Source organism: Myxine glutinosa, chromosome 12, assembly GCF_964187855.1.
Source record: "Myxine glutinosa chromosome 12, kmMyxGlut1.1, whole genome shotgun sequence".
NCBI lineage: Eukaryota > Metazoa > Chordata > Myxini > Myxiniformes > Myxinidae > Myxine > Myxine glutinosa.
The window spans coordinates 87,397,805-87,421,291 of record NC_136272.1 but is presented as its reverse complement, the minus strand read 5'-3'; the positions used below and the strand labels follow the sequence as shown (position 1 = coordinate 87,421,291).

Below are 23,487 nucleotides of genomic sequence, written 5' to 3'. Positions count from 1 at the left end.
ATAGAGGGACGAGGGTACTCAGTTCCCAAGCCACTGGAATGCGGCCTTATTTCACCACCAGATTACAGATCTCTGTCATTCTCTTCACACCCCAACTTCCTGCTGCCTTCAACATATCTCCCACAACTCCCGTCGGCCCTCCCGCTTTTCTACCCTTCATTGCTTTTATCGCTTCCTCAACTTCCTTCTCAGTTATCTTCTCTGCCGGTCCTAAAACTGGGTTACTCTCTATGTTGCCATCCCATTCATTCTCTGTATTCAACAGCATTTCCATACATCTTTTCCATCTTCCTTTAATTCCATCTGGGTCGACAACGATTTGTCCCACTTCATCCTTCAAGCAACTCACCCCCATCACATCACACCTCTCTTTCGCTATCTGCTTTGCAATCCTGAATACTGCTTTCTGACCCTCTTCCAAATCCAAGCGTGCTCCGAACATTTTCCTACATGCCTCCTGCGCCTTTGCTACCTCTTTCTTTGCAGCCTTCCTGGCTGCCTTATAACTTTCATGCTCTGCTGTTTCTGCTCCTGTACCCTTCGCCTTCTGCCACTCCTTGAACTTCTTCCTCTTCTCGTCAATCCTCTTTCCAACTTCATCATCCCACCACCATGTTTCCGAGTGCCTCGGTGGTCCTTTTGTCCATCCACATACCTCACCAATGGCTCCCAACAGACTAGCTTTCATTGACATCCAACCATTTTCAAGCTCAACCACATCATCCTCGACCCGACTCAGCCTCTCTTTTAATGCCTCCCTTACTGTCACCTCTTTCAACCTCCACACCTTCATTCTCGGTTGGTACTTCACCCGCTGAGCTCTCCTCGCACCTTTCACCCTTACGTCGCTGACAACCAATTGGTGCTGTGAAACAGCCTCCTCCCCCGGGATCACCTTTGTGTCCCGGAGGTGCCCCCTATCTCGCCTACGCACCATCAGGTAGTCAACGGTTGTCGTCGACCCACCTGACGTGTATGTAACAAGCTTATTATCCTCTTTCTGGAACTGAGTATTACAAATCAACAAATCAGCTCCATCAGCAAACTCCAAAATCCTTTCACCTTCTCCATTTCTCACACCATATCCGTAACCCCCATGAACTCCGTCAAAACCATCCATACTCCTTCCCACATGTCCATTTAGGTCTCCTCCTACCACAACAACTTCCTCATCTTTCACGATTTCCAACAGCCTCTCTATCGCACACCAGAACTTGTCCTTCTCTTCATCGCTTCGACCAACCTGCGGAGCATATCCCGAGATGACGTTCACCAAGAGCTTTCCAATCATCATTTTCACCATCATCAACCTATCACTCACTCTAGTCACACTCACCACACTGTCTACAAACTCCTCAGAAAACAGGATACCAACACCATTCACGCCCTCCAGGCACCCTTGCCACACAAACTTGTATTTCTGTCCCTGCCTACCCTTCACCATTCTCATACCACTTCCCTTCCATCTCGTCTCTTGCACACAACATATGTCCACTCTTCTTCTGACCAATACTTCCACCACTTCTCCTGATCTCCCTGTCATTGTCCCTACATTCCATGTCCCAAACCTCAGAAACTGATCTCCACTTCGGCCTGTACCCTGCCCATATGTAGTTGTAATTGTCATGGTTCTCTTTTTAAGGCAATGTTTTCATGGCCGGATGCCCTTCCTGACGCCAACCCTCTTCGTCGTCTTTTACGACATGCAGGGATACGGTGTACCTATTCTTATCCAGGGTACACACCGGATATATATATATGCAGTGTCTCTCTTGTCCTGTGTTGTGTTGTGTTGTCTTGTCACTGAACTACTTTCTCAAACTTTTGTGAAATCGTACCAAAATTCTGGTATGCACATATCTCTCCCGTCGGTATGTCCTAAGGGTATTTTCTTTTTGAAAAAATTTCCAATTAATATATTTTTTGGGGGGGAATTTTTTGGGGCAAATTTTTTTTTTCAACTTCAGTTTGTTTATAAAATGTAATATCACGTATATTACAAATACATTTGTGCAAAATAATTGTTTGAATTATGATTGGTTTAAACCATGACAAAACGGCAACTCAGGTACAGTCATTTATCTATATATCTACACATCTGGGCAGTGTCTGTGTTGTCACTTAACGACTCCCTCAAGCTTTTGTTTCCGTAGTTGTGAAGTGTTTTTAATAACGTGGTGGTGACAAAACGGCAACAGCAAAACGGCAATGTCATGTTTTAAACCAATCATTTTGAATTATGTGGTGGTGATGTGTTTTTATTACGTGTTTTATGGCTGTGATGTGATTTAAATTTCGTGGTGTTGAGGTGTTTTTAATTTCGTGGTGTTGAGGTGTTTTAAATTACGTGGTGGTGAGGTGTTTTAAATAATGTGGTGGTGAGGTGTTTTAAATAATGTGGTGGTGAGGTGTAATCGTCCCAAACTTCCAGTCTGCACCCACCCCTCCCCTATGTATGTGCTGAGGGGTTCTTTCTTGAAAAAAAAACATTCAACCTAAATCTTCAACCGAAATTGCCTATAAAAATGTGATATCACAAACACAACAAATACATTTGTGCAAAATAATTGTTTGTATTATGATTGGTGTAAATCATGACAACACAACAACTCAGGTGCAGTCATTATCCTCCGCTAAAATAAGCCCGTTCCTCAGCAACGACGCTCGGTGAGGCGAGCGCAGCGAGCCGAGCCAAGCTAGTATCCTGGAAGCTGAAGAGTTCCAAAATGGTCCCAGTGATAATTGGGGCAATGGGAATGATAAAGAAGAACCTTACAAATATCTTCAAAACCATCCCTGGGAACTTTACCACAAAGGAACTACAGTTGAAGGTGGTATGGGGCTCAGTGACAATCCTGAAAAGAACCCTTGGAACAAAACTGCAAGAACAAAACTTCAAAACCACCTCCCTTGAATCACAATCCTTCACTGAAGCGGGGGTGGATACTTCAAGTCCTGGGACTCCATTCCACTTTCTAACACCAAAATTATGGAGATAACAAGCAACGGCACACACAAATACACACACACAAACTCACATTCATACTCGTACACACACACACATATATATACACCCACACACCCACCCACACATATATACATACCCTCACACACATAGACATACATACACTCACACACATATTTCCACGCACACACTCAGATACACACACACACACACACACACACACACACAGACACACACACACACACACACACACACACACACAAAAAACCTATCCATCCAATTCTAATAGATATTCACGGTGCTTATCCCACTGAATCTGTGTCAAGGTAAGAATATCTTGTTTCTAAACAGATGATATGTGCATGGCACACAGATGGGTTGCGCCGATTTCTGAAGCCTTTTCTATAGACATTGTCGCAATTCACCCCTTTCATGGAAGACGCCATTGGTGGATAAATATGGCACGAACTGTGACAATACTGGCTGATGATTGGCTGGGTGTAAATACTACTACGCCGCATTACCAAGTCACTGCACCCACTATGGCTACGCTACAATAAAATAGTGCTGATTATTAGCGGAAATTACTTGGTGTTGGCCAAAATTCACCATTCCAACTTTTTATATTGATGAGAAAATATGTTTCTGAAATGTATTCAAGCGAATATAAGTTGCACCCTTTTAATGGAATGAAAGTGAGCGAAAGTCAGACCTGCTCATGGCCTGCATGCCCCATTGAGCCAAAACTTTCAGGGTAGGAGTGACACCCATGCAGAATGTTTTTCTGATAATTGTGACGTCATAGGTCAAGTGGTATGGCAGCCATCGTGGACTAAACGCAAATAAAAAAAAAAAAGATTTCTCGGAAACCGCTGAATGTTTTGGGGGAATAAAAAAATATTCGTGGTCTATGGAGGTCTATCGGGGGTCAATGTGGATCCTGGGTTGACCCTTAAAATAGGAATTTGCTTTTTCCTTTGAAACTGCACACGCTGTTTCAATGAAACTTGACCAGAACTTTCATCACCGTGATGTCCAAAAGTATGTTCATGGTACTATGAAAATTGAAGTTGGAGGAGGTCTACGGGGGTTCAAAGTGGGTCCAGTTGATCTCCCCCCCCCCCCCCTCCTCTGCAATATAGGTATTTGCTTTCTTTTTTGAAATTACACACATGATTCCGATGAACCTTGACCACAACCTCCACCACCCGTGATGTAGCAAAGTTTTTTTTTCGCAGCATAAAAAAAATCGGGCCCGAAGGGGATCTACGTCGGGGGGGGGGGGGGGGGGGTTGCCCCCCAAAATAGGAATTTACTTTCTTCTCAGAGACTACACAATCTCTCTATGCAGAGAGAAAAGCGAATAAAACCACATATACTGTACTTAATATCCAATTATTGAGCTGAGAGGGTTTCTTTTTCAGCTAAGAAAATACTTTTGTGTTGTACACCATAACTTATTTCATGAGTTTTGAGTCAAACCTTGGTTATGGCATCAGTGAGTGCTTGTTTGGAATATGCTTTTTATGCAAATGTAAGTATTCAATTGCAACGATTGTTTAGGATTCGGTCACAAATACATTTGTTTTGCTTCTTTGCAGATGTCACATGACAAGACTGACTTAAATGTGGGAAAGGGTTTACGATACTTTCCAAGGAGGAGTGCACCATCCTTGGAATTGGTTTCCCTTCTCACTCCGATGCTTCAGAAGGATCCAATGGAGAGGCTCACCATGACGGTGAGGGATTGATAGTTTTCAACTGGAGTATTTTATTTGCATGATCAAGAATGTTCACACATGCTGGGATTGCTGACATCCTGTTATTGTGGATCAAAATGCAATTGCTCACCAGTGCAGGTGATTCCTGATCGTGTTTATATTTGAATCCAACACATCCATTGTTTTGCAGGATGTAGTGAAGCACACCTGGTTCAAGAGAAAACACTGGTAGAATTTTGAAGGTAACCGGCACTCCTTTTTTCCCCTTTTTATAGTTTCCTTGCAAACTGGAGTCTCATGGAAGAGCATGGGATAGAGCACGTGAACATATAATAGGACAGCAGGGCATGTCTTGAACAAAATAAACGTGAACTTCTGGTTCCAGGTCCGAGTACGTTCGACTTGAATCGTGCCACATGTATTTCCAGTTTATCAAAGCTTGGGGTTCAGATGAGATCCGTTGTCTCCATGTTTGTAGCTCTGCCACCAACAGTGGGCGAAATGTTTTTGTCACGCCTGTCTGTCTATTTGTTTGTTTATCTGTGAACAGGATATCTCAGAGTTGTGGACCTATTCTGAGAAATTTGATGGAGAGGTTGAGTGTGTGACAAGGATGAAATGATCAAATTTTGGTGAAGATTTGGATCTGAGATTTTTAAAAGGGAGCTGTTTCTGCAATCAAACAATTCTGTAAAAGCTATGTCCATCCGTCAAAAATGAAGAAGAAGAACCACTCGCTCACCGTGTTTAATTATAAAGTGTTCCAAAGGGTAATTCCAATTGGTTCTGTTGTGGAACTAATTAATTTAGCCTTGATTGAAAGACAGAAGACTCGATGATTAATGTCTACAAACTGTTTCGGCAAGCAGCCTTGTCCTCGCATTCCGATGAAATTTGACCACAACATTCAATACCCATGATGTCACGGCATTAAAAAAAGTCGTGGCCAAAGGCAGTCTATGTGGGGAGAGGGCGGGTGTGGGGGGGGGGGGGGTAGGATTGCCCCCAAAAATAGGTGTTTGCTTTCTTCTCAGAAACTACACATGCAATACTGATGAAACTTGCCCACAACGTTAATCACCCATGACAAACCAATGTTTGGTCAAGGCATTTGAAAAATCAGGGTCTGAGGAGGTATTGGGGGTTTGGGGGGGGGGGGGTGGATGTTGCCCCCCAAAATAGTTTTTTTTTGGTTTCTTTGTAGTGTAAATACCGTGATACTGTTTAAAATGCCTTTCGTCAGTGTAGTATTATGCTTTATTCTACCAGGTGAGCTTCCATGGGTATTGCTCCTATTTTTTAAAAATAGCATTATATTCTACACAAGCTTTATTTAAACATATCACAATGTGTACACTTTTAAAAAATCTATCTTCGTCATTATGGGCCTCTTCTGATCTCCCCCACTGATGTGCCAAAGGGGCCATAGTAAACCAGGCCCTGCAGCTCTAAACGTTCCCCGATATGTAGAATGTAGATCTGCTGGTATACAGTGATGTGAAAAAGTAAGTACACCCCATGTAAAGTTTTGACTTTTTCAACATATTTCAACATACAGCTATTTGATCTTCATTTCAACAATATTGATAGATTAAGGTGATATAATATAACAAATATCATGAAATATTTACATTTTGTAGTCCATTGTATAATTTAAATAAACATAAATGCAAATTTCGCATGTGGAAAAAGTAAGTACACCCTTGGCTCTAATAGGTGGTTTTGCCCCCTTTGGCAGAAACAACCTCAAGCAGGCGTTTCTTATTACTGTCTAACAGTCTCTGACATCGACTGGGAGAAATTTTTGCCCACTCGTCCATACAGAATTCTTTCAGCTGTGCGATGTTTGAGGGGTTTCTTGCAAGCACAGCTCGTTTCAAATCCACCCACAACATCTCGATGGGATTTCGATCCGGGCTTTGACTTGCCTATTCCAGAACCCTCCATTTCTTTCTTTTTCAGCCATTCCTTGGTGGATTTACTAGTATGTTTAGGGTCATTGTCATGTTGCAAGGTCCACCTTCGGTTGAGCTTCAACTTTCCGACAGAAAGCCTCACATTATCCTCAAGCACCCTCTGGTACAATGAAGATTTCATCGTGGATTCTATGATGGTGAGCTGCCCAGGCCCTGATGCAGCAAAGCTGCCCCAAACCATAATACTTCCACCACCATGCTTTACAGTTGGTATCAGGTTCTTGTGGTCAAATGCTGTCTTTGGTTTTCGCCAAACATGTCTTCTGGTACTGTGGCCAAATAGCTCTACCTTTGACTCATCTGTCCAGAGCACATTGTTCCAGAAGTGTTGGTCTTTGCCTCGGTGTTCATTGGCAAACTTTAGTCTTGCCCTGATGTTCTTTCTGGACAGCAAAGGTTTCCTCCTGGCACACCTCCCATGTAGATCAAATTTGTGCAGCCTCTTTCCAATGGTAGACTCGTGCACTTTGACATCAACAGTGGCAAGAGCTACCTGTAGGTCACGTGATGACATTCTGGGGTTCTTAGAGACTTCTTTCAGCATCTTGTGGTCTCCTTTCAGGCTGAACTTGCTGGGGCGGCCTGGCCTGAACAAGTTGGCAGTTGTTTGGAATCTTCTCCACTTGTAGATGATCTTCCGGACAGTCGAATGGTTGATTTCAAATTGTTTGGAGGTCTTTTTACATCCCTTCCCAGACTCGTAGGCATCTATAACCTTCTTTCTGAAGGCCTCAGAGAGCTATTTTGATCTCGGCATGGTGACGCCGCACACTTCAACAACAAAGAGCAAACCAAACTAAATGTCTGAGGTTTAAATAAGACAGGTTCCTCCAAGATCCTCTCTCATGATGTTCTAATCATTTGCACCTGAGCTGGTGCACCTGATTCTAATTTTAGGGATTTGAAGTAGTGATAAATGTAGGGGTGTACTTACTTTTTCCACATGCGAAATTTGCATTTATGTTTATTTAAATTATACAATGGACTACAAAATGTAAATGTTTCATGATATTTGTTATATTATATCACCTTTATCTCTCAATATTGTTGAAATGAAGATCAAATAGCTGTATGTTGAAATATGTTGAAAAAGTCCAAACTTTTCATGGGGTGTACTTACTTTTTCATGTGACTGCATGCGTGACAATTGGAATAAAATTGAAATTTAGCATTGATTGTTTTTGAGACTTTTTTCGACATCTGTGTATTAACCAGATGACTTGACTTCCATTTCCGGTCTTGCTGGCGAGGTTTCGTTTATTCGCAGCTGTCCACGCTATCCATTGAAATCGAAGTTAAGTAATTGTTCCTATTTGTATTTTCGTTAAAACTGTATTTATTTTATGGTGTTTGTACCTATAGTGTGTCCCTAGGAAGATTCTCGGTGTAAATCTTTCTTTCATACCTGTATAGAAAATCGTGTTAATTTGTGTCGTGTCTTTTGAGGCCTTGCAGGCTACCGTGTCGACCTTGAAGCTTTGTTTTCTCTCAGCGGTCCGTCGTTTGTGCTCCAATAACTTTCGTTCTCTGTTTTTCCCAGTCTTTTCACCCCATAGCCGACTTCCTTGTTGAAAATCTCAACTCAAAAAAAAAACAAACAAAAAAAAAACATTTCCTTCTCTGTTCTTATTCATTTATTCGTTCTTATTCGTTCGTTTGTTCTTCGACCACGTGTTGCTCCCCCATTTCCCCAGATAGTTTTCACTGTTAAACTTTAAAATGTTTAAACTTTCCCCTGAAGTTCTGTATTCTGTCGTATGTTATAACACCTTTTTCTTCTTCTTCTGTAAAAGGTTGCTTTCGACTTGCTCACCAAATGTATTCATCCCAAAAAAAAATTCCTTCCCTTACAATGCCTCTTTTCTAGATTCCCTAAACTCACCTGCACTCCACCCCCCATCCAGCGTCCTTGAACATATTTTTGACTCGGTCACAAGAAACTCATTTTGCAATAATTGTTCGTTTCCCATGAATCGTACACTTTCCAAAATCCAATCTCACCCCTCCCCTCCAAATCTTCCCCATCACCCCTCCCCTCCAAAACTTCCCCATCACCCCTCCCCTCCAAATCTTCCCCATCACCCATCCCTTTCAAATCTTCCCCCTTGCCCCTCCCCTCCAAATCCTCCCCATCACCCATCCCTTTCAAATCTCCCCCCTTGCCCCTTCCCTCCTAAACTCCCCCCACACCCCTCCCCTCCAAGACTCCCCCTCGCCCCTCCCCTCCTAGACTCCCCCCTCACCCCTCCCCTCCAAATCTCTCCCATCTCCCATCCCTTTCAAATCCCTCCCCTTGTCCCTTCCTCCTAAACTCCCCCCTAACCCCTCCCCTCATAAACTCCCCCTCGGCCCTCCCCTTCAAATCTCCCCACCCTCATTTCTTCTCCATTTCCCCCCTCTCACTCCTCCTCATCAAAGCGTCCTCCCCGCTTCTTCCCCCTTCCAACTCTCACCTCCATCTCCCCCAACCTCCTGCTTCGCTCTTCCCCCTCTTCAAATAACACCTCACTGTCCCTCACCCAATCACCATCAAACCTTTTGTCCGCCCCATTCTTCCCTTTCTCCAAGCTATTCTGAAATCTCTGACACACCTTCAACAGCTCTCCCTACCTCTTCCTCCTCTTCCACATCTTACCCTACCCCTCCCCCCCCCCTGTTCTGTATCCGATGCTCCCCCTTCCTCTTCATTAATGGTATGGACCTCAAACATCCGGGGCCTTCGCTCAAACTTGACTGATCTCTCCAAACAGGTTGCTTCTGACAAACCAGACGTGATCTGCTTAACAGAAACTTTCCTCCTTCATTATGTCTCTGATTCCTTGGTATCTCTCCCAGGTTACTCCCTCCTCCGGTATGATAGACCCGAGCCTCGTCCTGGAGGTGGGGTTGCTATCTTTATAAAAAAAATCTCTTCCTCACTCGCCCTGCACTGCCCTCTCTCCACCTCACCCCCAGGAATACCTTTGGCTGCGGCTTCCCCTTCGCTCCCACCTTTTGTTCATATGTGTGTTGTACCGTCCACCAAACCGTGATGACTCTATCTACATCTTGCTGTCTGATAATATGGACCAACTTCTATCTACCTATCCCAACTCTCTCTTCCTCATATGTCATGATTGCAATTGTCACCATGCCAGTTGGCTGGGTGTGGTTACCTCTCTCACCAGCCATGGCTCTTCAGCAAAGGACTTCTGCGACTCCCTGGGACTGACACAGTCTGTCAATTTCCCGACCCGGATCTCAGTCAATGGAGCATCTTCTCTTCTGGACTGGGTTATGACTAACTTCCCTGAAAATGTCTGCTGCTCTTCTTCTGCTCCAATCGGCTCATCTGATCATGTGCTTGTTAAAGTGGACATGTCTCTGACCATTCTCAGAGAGCCTCCTCAGCATCGATGAGTCTGGCATTTCACTCAGGCCAATTGGCACGGTCTTCAAGCAGCCATCAATCATCTGGACTGGTCTCCCATCTCTACCGCCTCTGACATCAACTCATCATGGGAATTCTTCCAAAGTAAATTGTTCTCGCTCATGCACAGATTTATCCCATCTCGTCTTCAGTTGTCATACCCTTCCTTCCGTCCATGGTACATGGAATCTTGAGGTGAGGCTGTTGCCCAGAAACAACTTGCTTTCGTCTCCTGGAAAGCAAATCCAACGGAAGGAAATCTCATTTCCTTTCACAAAGCCCGAAACAAGTGTGTCCACCCTCAGGAGAGCCAGGAAACAACATCTCTCTGTTCTCAAGACCGAACTCTCTCATCTGTCTCCCTCTTCCAAATCCTGGTGGCATCTGGTCAAATCTGTTTCTGGTGTTTGTTCCCCCTCCATCCCCTCCCTCACCTCAAACGGCTGCACGGCTGACTCCGCACGTGAAAAAGCTGAATGCCTCAACTCTGTGTTTGCCTCTAACTCTTGTGTCCCAAACCCATCCCTCTCTGTACCCACCGTACCCAGTCGTACTCAGGTGCTCCTGGACTCTCTCTTTTCCTCCTGACAGGTGGAAAAGTTTCTGTCAACCCTCGACTCTGATTCTGCAACTGGACCTGACGGCATCAGCCCACGGGTCCTAAAATCCTGTTCTTCCGCTCTTTCACTCCCTCTCTGTTCTCTTCACCCGCTCTTTTGCTCAAGGTCAACTGCCATCTGCTTGGAAATTAGCCAACATCACCGCTTTACACAAAAATGGTGCAAAAACAGATCCTAACAACTACAGACCAATAAGCCTTCTCCCAATTATCAGCAAAGTCATGGAATCCATCATTGGTTTGGATATGAAATGTTTCATCTTCTCCAATGGCTTGATCTCTAATCATCAATTTGGTTTCAGACCAGGTCACTCTACTCTGAACATGCTGCTTCTGCTGTCTCAACAATGGATGGCGGACCTCAATGCCAAACAGGAAATTAGAGCTGTCTCCCTCGACATATCACGTGCCTTCGATACGGTCTGGCACCCCGCACTGCTCACCAAACTCTCCTCCTTTGGTATCCATGGAAATCTCCACGCATGGCTGGTGGACTCCCTCTCTAGTCGTAGTCAACGTGTGGCCCTGAATGGGGTTCTCTCATCTCCTCTTCCTGTTCAGGCTGGAGTTCCCCAAGGCAATGTTCTGGGTCCTGTGCTTTTTCTGGTCTTCATCAATGATCTCTCCGACTCTCTTGATAATCCTCTCTATCTCTTTGCTGATGACTACACTCTCTGCCGCTCCATTCCTCATCCCTCAGATCGGCAGTCTGCAGCCTCCTCACTCTCTGCAGACCTGGACAAAATCACTGACTGGGCAAACAAGTGGAACATGTCTTTCAAACCTGACAAATGTCACACTCTTACGATGTCTCTCCGAAAAGACCGACTGGACAACCCTCCCATCCACTTTCTGAATAATCCTCTCCAAGAAGTTCTGTCTCTCAAGCTTTTGGGTCTCACTATCTGCCATGATCCTTCGTGGGAAAACCACATTTCAAATCTGGCCTCCAAAGCCAGTCGCCGACTGGGCATCCTCCGTCGTGCGAAGTCCTTCCTTGGCACACCTGAGCTCCTCACCACATACAAGGCTTTCATCCGCAGCGCAATGGAATACTGCTCTCCCCTCTGGGCTGGTGCTCCTGCCTCACACCTAGCTCGTCTTCATGCTGTTGAAACCAAAGCGTTCAGAATCATTGGAATCTCCCGTGATGAAGCTACTTCCGAGGGCCTTTCACTTACTCACCGCAGGCAGGTTGGTGGTCTTTCTGTCTTCTACCGACTCCTCTCCGGCCTTGCTCCTCCAGCTCTCTCTGGGCTCTGTCCCCCAAATATTCCTGAAGGTCGCACAAGATCTGCCTGCAACCCTCTTATGGTTAAACTGCCAAAATCAAGACTCTCTGCTCACCTTCACTCCTTCATTCCTCTTTTCTCCCACCTCTGGAACAAACTCCCTCACTCTCTTCAATCCCACTCCTCCCTCCAGGTCTTTAAAACGGCTGTTCACCACCATCTCTTATCTTCCCCCATCCAAAACCTTGATCTTTTCTACCCCCGCTAATTTCACCCCACATCCTCTTTTTTTGAAATACCAACTTCTTTCCTGGAAGTCCTTGGTGTCCTTGTGTTTATACTTCTCCCACCCCCCACACCCCCTTCCCACGCCGCCTCCCCCGAGCCCTCTCCCTCCCACACATTCCCGATGTCCCTCACAAATGTTGTGTTTATGTGCTTCCCCTTCTCTCCCCTTTTTATATACTTTGGTTGTTTGTCTGTTTAATTTGTTTGTGTGATAAATGTTAGCTCTTTCATGAGCCTCGATTATGTACACAAACCCCTCCCCCCCCAAAAACCGCACTCCCCACTTTTAACTTTTTTTGCAGATAAAATAGCGCGATTAATACACTGGAAAATACCGTATTATGTGTCGTTCAGTGACAAAATAAATCTTGATGTAATCCATTTTAAATTCAGCCTGTAACACAACAATATATTAGAAAAAATTCAAGGGGTGTGAATACTTTCTGAAGGCACCGTATCAAGAATAAGCAGCCTTGTCCTCACTTTGCTCGCCCTAGCTCGAATAAAACCACATATACTGTACTTGATATCCAATTATTGAGCTGAGAGGGTTTATTTTTCAGCTAAGAAAAAACTTTTGTGTTGTACACCATAACTTATTTGATGAATGAAAAAGTATTTTATTCGTTTTGAGTCAAACCTTGGTTATGGCATCAGTGAGTGCTTGTGTGGAATATGCTTTTTATGCAAATCTAAGTATTCGATTGCAACGATTGTTTCGGATTCGGTCACAAATACATTTGTTTTGCTTTTTTGCAGATGTCACATGACAAGACTGATTTCAATGTGGGAAATAGTTCACCATCCTTTGCAAAGGAAACATTGGTTTCCCTTCTGACTTCAATGCTTCAGAAGGATCCAATGAAGAGGCTCACTATGACACATGATGGTGAGGGATTGATACAGTTTTCAACTGCAGTATGTTATTTGCATGATCAAGAATGTTCACACATGCTGGGATTGCTGACATCCTGTTATTGTGGATCAAAATGCAATTGCTCACCAGTGCAGGTGATTTCTGATCGTGTTTATATTTGAATCCAACACATCCATTGTTTTGCAGGAGATTGTGAACCACACATGGTTCAAGGAAAATCACCAGAAGAATTTTGATGGTAACCTGCACTCCTTTTGTACTCGTTTTATACACAACATTTTCCCTGCGAGAACGGGGGTTAGCCTTGCGGTCCCCATGACAATCCTCTCCATTTTGCCCTATTTTCTGCATCTCCTTGTTTAACCCCCTTGCCCGCATTTCTTCTTCCACCATCTTTAGCCAAGTCTTTCTCCGTCTTCCCCGTCCTCTACTTCCTTCTACATTCATTTCCATCACTCTTCTCAACCTGTCACTTTCATCCTTCCTCAGCAAATGACCAAACCATCTCAACCTGTTCCTCTTCACAGCATCAATCACAGGCTCTATTCCCATCATCTTTCGCAATTCATCATTTGTCTTCCTCTCTCTCAACGATACTCCGCACATCCACCGAACCATTCGCATTTCCACCCTTTCCAGCCTTCGTTGCTGCTCTACGTTCATTACCCATGTCTCGCTCCCATAAATCATAACACTTCTCACACATGCAGCATACACCTTTCCCTTCAGCTTCAATGACACTCCCCTCCTCATCAGCACGCCACTCAGTTCCCGAAACTTCTTCCATGCACATCTCACTCTTGCAACCGTTGCCGAGTCTGATCCACCTTCTCCATTCAGCATGTTGCCGGGGTAGCAAAATGTTTTCACACCTTCCAGCTTCACGCCGTCTCCAAGATCCAAATCAACATTTCCTCCACCTGCAGCTCCCTCTGTGCACACCTTACATTTGAATGTAGCTGCCACACTGGTTAATGACCCTCTCAGACCACTACATTTTTGATGAACCCACTCAGCGCACATTGTACATTGAATGGAGTTCACTCCCACACCATTCCTGCACACAGCACATGGCCACTTCCCATTTCCTTCCACCTCACCACATGCTTTACCACTTGCCAGCACCTTCATCTTTCCTATATTCACCTTCAGACCTTTTGTCTCCATACATTCCTTCCACTTGTTCATCTTTTCCTTCAGTCCATCCATACTTTCCGCAATCAACACCAGATCATCTGCATACAACAACTCCCACGGTAAACCCTCCTTTACGTTCTGAGCCAGCACCTCCATCCCAGCTACAAATAGTAGTGGACTTAGTACCGACCCCTGATGCACTCCCACCTTCACCTCAAACTCACCACTGTTCCCGTCCTTCATCCTTACAGTTGTGCGCGCTCTTTTGTACATTGCCATCATTACTCTGATCAACCATTCCTCCACTCCTAACTTCCTCAATGCCCATGTCAATACTTCGTGTGGAACCCTATCGAATGCTTTCTCCAGATCAACAAACCCAAGAAACAACTTCTTCCTCTTCTCCATGTACTTCTCCTGCAAATGCCTCACAATAAAGAGCACGTCTGTCGTTCCTCTTCCTGGCATAAATCCAAACTGCATTTCGTCGATCTTCACCTTCTTCCTTATCCTCCTCTCCAACACCCTTTGCAATACCTTCATTCCATGCTCCAATAACTTTATCGCTCGGTACTAGCCACACTCCAGAGGGTCACCTTTCCCCTTGTATAGAGGGACGAGGGTACTCAGTTCCCAATCCACTGGAATGCGGCCTTCTTTCACCACCAGATTACAGATCTCTGTCATTCTCTTCACACCCCGACTTCCTGCTGCCTTCAACATATCTCCCACAACTCCCGTCGGCCCTCCCGCTTTTCTACTCTTCATTGCTTTCATCGCTTCCTCAACTTCCTTCAGTTATCTTCTCTGCCGGTCCTAAAACTGCGTTACTCTCTATGTTGCCATCCCATTCATTCTCTTTATTCAACAGCATTTCCATCTATCTTTTCCATCCTCCTTTAATTCCATCTGGGTCCACAACGATTTGTCCCACTTCATCCTTCAAGCAACAAACCCCCATCACATCACACCTATCTTTCGCTATCTGCTTTGCAATCCTGAATACCGCTCTCTGACCCTCTTCCGAATCCAAGCTTTCTCCGAACATTTTCCTACATGCCTCCTGCGCCTTTGCTACCTCTTTCTTTGCAGCCTTCTTGGCTGCCTTATAACTTTCATGCTCTGCTTTTTCTGCTCCCGTACCCTTCGCCTTCTGCCACTCCTTGAACTTCTTCCTCTTCTCGTCAATCCTCTTTCCAACTTCCTCATCCCACCACCATGCTTCCGAGTGCCTCGGTGGTCCTTTTGTCCATCCACATACCTCACCAACGGCTCCCAACAGACTATGTTTCATTGACATCCAACCATGTTCAAGCTCAACCACATCATCCTCTACCCTACTCAGCCTCTCCTTTAGTGCCTCCCTTACTGTCACCTCTTTCATCCTCCACACCTTCATTCTCGGTTGATACTTCACCCGCCGAGCTCTGCTCGCACCTTTCACCCTTATGTCGCAGACAACCAAGTGGTGTTGTGAAACAGCCTCCTCCCCCGGGATCACCTTTGTGTCCCAGAGGTGCCCCCTGTCTCGCCACGCACCATCAGGTCGTCAACGGTTGTCGTCGACCCACCTGATGTGTATGTAACAAGCTTATTATCCTCTTTCTGGAACTGAGTATTACAAATCAACAAATCAGCTCCATCAGCAACTCCAAAATCCTTTCACCTTCTCCATTTCTCACACCATGTCTGTAACCACCATGAACTCCCTCAAAACCACCCATACTCCTTCCCACATGTCCATTTAGGTCTCCTCCTACCACAACAACTTCCTCATCTTTCACGTTTTCCATCAGCTTCTCTATCGCACACCAGAACTTGGCCTTTTCTTCATCGCTCCGACCAACCTGCGGAACATATCCCGAGATGACATTCACCAAGAGCTTTCCAATCATCATTTTCACCATAATCAACCTGTCACTCGCTCTAGTCACACTCACCACACTGTCTACAAACTCCTCAGAAAACAGGACACCAACACCATTCACGCCCTCCGGGCACCCTTGCCACACAAACTTGTATTTCTGTCCCTGCCTACCCTTCACCATTCTCACACCACTTCCCTTCCATCTCGTCTCTTGCACACAACATATGTCCACTCTTCTTCTGATCAATACTTCCACCACTTCTCCTGATCTCCCTGTCATTGTCCCTACATTCCATGTCCCAAACCTCAGAAACCGATCTCCACTTCGGGCTGTACCCTGCCCATATGTAGTTGTAATTGTCATGGTTCTGTTTTTGAGGCAATGTTTTTTTTTATGGCCAGATGCCCTTCCTGACGCCAACCCTCTTAGTCGCCTCTTACGACACGCAGGGATACGGTGCACCTATTCTAACCAGGGTACACACCGGGATAAAGCTTTGAATAAAACCAAACGGGTTTAATCCCGAACAAATAAACGGAGAATGAAATCAAAAATAATAACTATATACAATGAAGTAAAATAAATCCGATAAAAACTAAGGCGTCAAGTCACGAGCACAGATGGGGCGAGGGACACAAAATGGCGACTTATCTCTGGTGGCAGCGGTTGAGAGGATGGGCACGGAGCAGGCGATGAGGCGATGGCGATGGCGATGAGCAAGGCGATGATTTTTATATCCTCTGGTCTTTTTGTTTCTCCGTAAAATGGAGCCTCATGGTGCGTGACCTGATAATGGGGCAGCAGGGCAAGTCTTCAACAAAATAAATATGAACTTCCGTTTCCAGGTCCGAGTGTGTTCGACTTGAATTGTGCCATATGTCTTTCCAGTTTATCAAAGCTTAGGGTTCTGACCAGATCCGTTGTCTCCATGTTTGTTGGTCTGCTCTGCCTCTGTCTGTTTGTTTGTTTGTCCGTGAACAAGATATCTGCAAAATTGGATTCGGACGGATTCAGCCAAAATGTGGTTGAGAGGTTGGGTGTGTGAGAAAGACGAAATGATTAGATTTTGGTGATTATATGGATCCGGATCTGGATATGAAACGTTGTTAGTATTCCAAGTAATTCTTCACCATTGAGAGATGGGATCAAAAACGATATATATCACGATATTTCAAAATGTTGTGGTCGAGTTGTGAGAAAATGAGGTGAATGAGTTCCATTCGGCCACAAGAGCATTCATGAGGTTTGGCACTGATGTTGGGCGATATGGCAGCCATCTTGGACCAACTGCAAATAATAATAATAATTATTTCTTGGAAACCACTGAATGTTTTGGGGGGGGGGATTAAAACAAAACGTGGTCTATTGGGGGTCAAAGTGGATCCAAGTTTGACCCCCCCCCCTCCCCCTCCCCAAAATAGGAATTTACTTTTTCCTCTGAAATTACAAACACTATTTCAATGAAACTTGACCACAACCTTAATCACCCATGATGTGCCGAAGTTTGTCCACGGCACTTAGAAAATCAAATGCTAAGGGGTTTATGGGGGAGGGTGGTCAAAGTAGGTCCAGGTTTGACCCCCCAAAATAGATATTTGCTTTCTTTTCTGAAAGCACACACGCACTTTTGATTAAACTTGACCACAACCTTCACCATCCGTGATGCACCAAAGTTTGTTCACGGCATAAAAAAGATTTCGCCCTGAGGGGTCCACAGGGAGTTGCTCCCGAAAATATGTATTTGCTTTCTTATTAGAAACTACACAAGCAATTCCGATGAAACGTGACCACAGCCTTCATTACCCACGATGTGCCAATGCTTGTTCACTGCATTAAAAACAATCGAGTCCTGAGGGGGTGTAAAATAGGGTTTTTTGGTTTGTTTGTTTAATGTCATGATTATGTTAGTATGACTCCATGTTGCCCTGTCTTCGAGCAACTATTGAAATTATTGGTTTAAAATACCTTTATTCAGTGTAGCATACTGTTCATTCTACCAGGTGAGCACCATGGGTATTGCCCCTATGTTTATTGTTATTATTATTACTATTATTATTATTATTATTATTATTATTATTATTATCATTTTTAACTGTCGCTGACATCGTTTAAGCCTCGACTCAAACAAATCCAGAAAATAATCTAAAAAAGACTTCTATCTAAAATTTAAAATAGCATTTAAAATAACTAAATAGGTGTGTGGCTTTCAGTTCTGTGCCTTTGGGAAATATTGCTTATTTGTAAGGTCTATTTGATGTGTGCTTGCATTTGTCGGGGTCCCTCAAGGTGTTCTGAATGAAATTGGTAGAAATCTGAGGAAAAATGATTTTATTTTTATTTTATTTTTATTTTTTGACCTGGAAAGATGAACTGCTGCTGCCTTGTCTCGGTGAACTCAGATTCAGCGAAAACGATCGTGATTGGAGAATACGTGATCACATGACCGCAAGGCGCCCTATTGTTGCTCATTTTGAAACGTTAAATTGTGTGAAATACAAATTCACAACATTGCAATCATTGTAACATCGTCATACAAGTATCATCAAAACAAATAAGAAGTAAATCAATTGAATGGTAAATGATCTGCCATGTTGAGAGAAAGAGAAGATGGAAAAGATTCCCTTTCTCTCCTGGAGGATCAATCTCGGACCATTTAAAGTACAGAACTTCGTCCTTATTTGTTTTGACTTTGCTCACCGCGCACTCAGTTCATTAATTCTGTGCTGAAAATAACGATTACATTCATTCCAAGCAGAATCAGGAGTTGTACCACATGACATGGTGTTATAATGATAGTGCAGTGTTATAATGAGCAATCTCTTCTCTTATGAATGAAATACGAGTTGTGGTCCAAAGGGTAAAACATCTGCAATTGGCAACAAACTCGGTAAAGGAAACAACATGAACACACGATTTGTGAAGCAGGCAGATGCTCTCACGAAGCACATGGTTCCTCCACAAGTCATGAGACCAAAATGCGAGAAAACCTCTTCAGTGTGCGTCTTCCAAAAAGCAACAGAAACAGTGGAGAGTTTGCTCAACAAATCAACGTCAGAGATGAACAGGGAGGTAAAAGCACGGCCGTGCGAGCTGTGGAACAGAGCGGTGAAAGCACGGCCGTGCGAGCTGTGGAACAGAGAGGTGAAAGCACGGCCGTGCGAGCTGTGGAACAGAGAGGTGAAAGCACGGCCGTGCGAGCTGTGGAACAGAGAGGTGAAAGCACGGCCGTGCGAGCTGTGGAACAGAGAGGTGAAAGCACGGCCGTGCGAGCTGTGGAACAGAGAGGTGAAAGCACGGCCGTGCGAGCTGTGGAACAGAGAGGTGAAAGCACGGCCGTGCGAGCTGTGCAACAGGGAGGTGAAAGCACGGCCGTGCGAGCTGTGCAACAGGGAGGTGAAAGCACGGCCGTGCGAGCTGTGGAACAGAGAGGTGAAAGCACGGCCGTGCGAGCTGTGGAACAGAGAGGTGAAAGCACGGCCGTGCGAGCTGTGGAACAGGGAGGTGAAAGCACGGCCGTGCGAGCTGTGGAACAGAGAGGTGAAAGCACGGCCGTGCGAGCTGTGGAACAGGGAGGTGAAAGCACGGCCGTGCGAGCTGTGCAACAGGGAGGTGAAAGCACGGCCGTGCGAGCTGTGGTGAAAATAATGAAATGACAATTGCGAAACTACAACAGGAACAATCATGCAAAATAGAACCTCACCTGCACTGAATTACAGGTGCAACTGTTGAAATGACTTGGACGGTTGGATTAGATTTTGTTTGCATCCTTTGCAAACAAATGTGTCTTCTTTATTTTGTCAACTGATAATTTGAGAGTTGTTTTGGTGAATATGTTTGTTTAACTCATGTGATGTACTTAGTAATTCACAATAATTAATGATTAAATCTCTCTCTCTCTCCCACCCTCCTCTGTCTCTCTCTCTCCCACCCTCCTCTGTCTCTCTCTCTCCCACCCTCCTCTGTCTCTCTCTCTCCCCCACCCTCCTCTGTCTCTCTCTCTCTCCCCCACCCTCCTCTGTCTCTCCCCCACCCTCCTCTGTCTCTCTCTCTCCCCCACTCTCCTCTGTCTCTCTCTCTCCCCCACCCTCCTCTCTCTCTCCCCCACCTCCTCTGTCTCTCTCTCCCACACCCTCCTCTGTCTCTCTCTCTCCCCCACCCTGCTCTGTCTCTCTCTCTCCCCCCACCCTCCTCTCTCTCTCCCCCACCCTCCTCTGTCTCTCTCTCCCACACCCTCCTCTGTCTCTCTCTCTCCCACCCTCCTCTGTCTCTCTCTCCCACTCCTCTCTGTCTCTCTCTCTCTCCCACCCTCCTCTCTCTCTCTCTCTCCCACCTTCCTCTGTCTCTCTCTCTCCCACCTTCCTCTGTCTCTCTCTCTCCCACCCTCCTCTGTCTCTCTCTCTGTCCCACCCTGCTCTGTCTCTCTCTCCCACTCCTCTCTGTCTCTCTCTCCCACCCTCCTCTGTCTCTCTCTCTCTCTCCCACCCTCCTCTGTCTCTCTCTCTCCCACTCTCTGTCTCTCTCTCTCCCACCCTCCTCTGTCTCTCTCTCCCACTCCTCTCTGTCTCTGTCTCTCTCCCATCCTCCTCTGTCTCTCTCTCTCTCTCTCTCCCACCCTCCTCTGTCTCTCTCTCTCTCCCACCCTCCTCTGTCTCTCTCTCTCCCACCCTCCTCTGTCTCTCTCTCTCTCCCCCACCCTCCTCTGTCTCTCTCTCTCTCCCACCCTCCTCTGTCTCTCGCTCTCTCTCCCCCACCCTCCTCTGTCTCTTTCTCTCCCACCCTCCTCTGTCTCTCTCTCTCTCTCTCCCCCCCACCCTCCTCTGTCTCTCTCTCTCTACCACCCCTCTCAGCCCCTCTCTCTTCCCCCACCCCTCTCTGCCTCCCTCTCTCCCACCCCTCTCTGTCTCTCTCTCTCCCATCCTCCTCTGTCTCTCTCTCTCCCCCACCCTCCTCTGTCTCTCTCTCTCCCACCCTCTTCTGTCTCTCTCTCTCTCTCCCACCCTCCTCTGTCTCTCTCTCTCTCTCTCTCCCCCCACACTCCTCTGTCTCTCTCTCTCTACCACTCCTCTCAGCCCCTCTTTCTCCCCCACCCCTCTCTGCCTCTCTCTCTCCCACCCCTCTCTGTCTCTCTCTCTCCCCCCCTCTCTGTCTCTCTCTCTCCCCCACCCCTCTCTGTCTCTCTCTCTCCCCCACCCCTCTCTGTCTCTCTCTCCCCCCCGCCCACCCCTCTCAGCCCCTCTCTCTCCCACCCCTCTCTGTCTCTCTCTCTCTCCCCCACTCCTCTCTGTCTCTCTCTCTCCCCCACCCCTCTCTGTCTCTCTCTCCCCCCCCCCCCACCCCTCTCTGTCTCTCTCTCTCCCCCACCCTCCTCTGTCTCTCTCTCCCCCACCCTCCTCTGTCTCTCTCTCTCCCACCCTCCTCTGTCTCTCTCTCCCACCCCTCTCTGTCTCTCTCTCTCCCCCACCCCTCTCTGTCTCTCTCTCTCCCCCACCCCTCTCTGTCTCTCTCCCCCCCCCACCCCTCTCAGCCCCTCTCTCTCCCACGCCTCTCTGTCTCTCTCTCTCTCCCCCACTCCTCTGTCTCTCTCTCTCCCCCACCGCTCTCTGTCTCTCTCTCCCCCCCCCACCCCTCTCTGTCTCTCTCTCTCTCTCCCACCCCTCTCTGTCTCTCTCTCCCACCCTCCTCTGTCTCACTCTCTCTCCCACCCTCCTCTGTCTCTCTCTCTCCCACTCCTCTCTGTCTGTCTCTCCCACCCCTCTTTGTCTCTCTCTCTCTCTCTCCCACCCTCCTCTGTCTCTCTCTCTCTCCCACCCTCCTCTGTCTCTTTCTCTCTCCCACCCTCCTCTGTCTCTCTCTCTCTCCCACCCTCCTCTGTCTCTCTCTCTCCCACCCCTCTCTGTATCTCTCTCTCCCACCCTCGTCTGTCTCTCTCTCCCATTTCTCTGTCTCTCTCTCTCTCCCACCCTCCTCTGTCTCTCTCTCTCCCACCCTCCTCTGTCTCTCTCTCCCACCCCTCTCTGTCTCTCTCTCCCACCCTCCTATGTCTCTCTCTCTCCCACCCCTCTCTCTCTTCCCCCTCTCTCTCCACCCCTCTCTCTCTCCCCACACCCCTCTCTCTCTCTTTCCAACCCCTCTCTCTCTCCACCCCTCTCTCTCTCCACCCCGATCTCTCTCCACCCCGATCTCTCTCCACCCCGATCTCTCTCTCTCTCCAACCCTCTCTCTCCACCCCTCTCTCTCTCCACCCCTCTCTCTCCACCCACTCTCTCTCTCTCTACCCACCCCTCTCTCTCCACCTCTCTCTCTCCCCACACCTCTCTCTCTCCCCACCCCTCTCTCTCTCCCCACCCCTCTCTCTCTCTCTCCCCACCCCTCCCTCTCTCTCTCTCCACCCCTCTCTCTCTCTCCCCACCCCTCTCTGTCTCTCTCTCTCTCCCATCCTCCTCTGTCTCTCTCTCCCACCCTCCTCTGTCTCTCTCTCCCACCCTCCTCTGTCTCTCTCTCTCCCCCACACCTCTCTGCCTCTCTCTCTCCCCCACACCTCTCTGCCTCTCTCTCTCCCCCACACCTCTCTGCCTGTCTCTCTCCCCCACACCTCTCTGCCTCTCTCTCTCCCCCACACCTCTCTGCCTCTCTCTCCCTCACCCCTCTCTGTCTCTCTCCCCCACCCCTCTCTGTCTCTCTCTCTCTCCCACGCTCTCTGCCTCTCTCTCCCACCCTCCTCTCTCTCTCGCTCTCCCACCCTCCTCTGTCTCTCTCTCTCCCACCCCTCTCTGTCTCGCTCTCTCTCCCACCCCTCTCTGCCTCTCTCTCTCCCCCACACCTCTCTGCCTCTCTCTCTCCCCCACACCTCTCTGCCTCTCTCTCTCCCCCACCCCTCTCTACCTCTCTCTCTCCCCCACCCCACTCTGTCTCTCTCTCCCACACCCCTCTCTGCCTCTCTCTCTCCCCCACCCCTCTCTGCCTCTCTCTCTCCCCCACCCCTCTCTGCCTCTCTCTCTCTCCCCCACCCCTCTCTGCCTCTCTCTCTCCCCCACCCATCTCTGTCTCTCTCTCTCTCTCTCTCCCCCCACCCCTCTCTGTCTCTCTCTCTCTCTCCCTCCCCCACCCTCCTCTGTCTCTTTCTCTCTCTCCCCCACCCCTCTGTCTCTCTCTACCACCCCTCTCTGTCTCTGTCGCCCACCCTCCTGTCTCTCTCTCTCCCACCCTCCTGTCTCTCTCTCTCCCACCCTCCTGTCTCTCTCTCTCTCTCTCTCTCTCTCTCTCTCCCCCCACCCGTCTCTCTCTCTCTCCCCCCACCCCCCCTCTCTCTCTCTCTCTCTCTCTCCACCCCTCTCTCTCTCTCCTCCCCTCTTTCTCTTCCCCTCTCTCTCTCTTCCCCCTCTCTCTCTACCCCTC

At 47.1% G+C, this 23,487-nt stretch overlaps 1 protein-coding gene across 1 annotated transcript in view; it reads left to right on the top strand.

Annotated features, from left to right (window-relative positions):
* The window catches only part of LOC144888400 (5'-AMP-activated protein kinase catalytic subunit alpha-1-like), a 40,409-nt gene extending 19,217 nt beyond the window's left edge, over positions 1-21,192 (top strand). Inside the window, exons 5-9 of the mRNA XM_078766281.1 lie at positions 4,567-4,704; positions 4,877-4,928; positions 12,970-13,099; positions 13,274-13,325; positions 20,940-21,192. Coding sequence (XP_078622407.1) covers positions 4,567-4,704; positions 4,877-4,918 — 180 coding nt within the window. The 3' untranslated portion in view covers positions 4,919-4,928; positions 12,970-13,099; positions 13,274-13,325; positions 20,940-21,192. The remainder of the gene's footprint in view (positions 1-4,566; positions 4,705-4,876; positions 4,929-12,969; positions 13,100-13,273; positions 13,326-20,939) is intronic.
* The last annotated feature ends 2,295 nt before the right edge of the window (positions 21,193-23,487 follow it).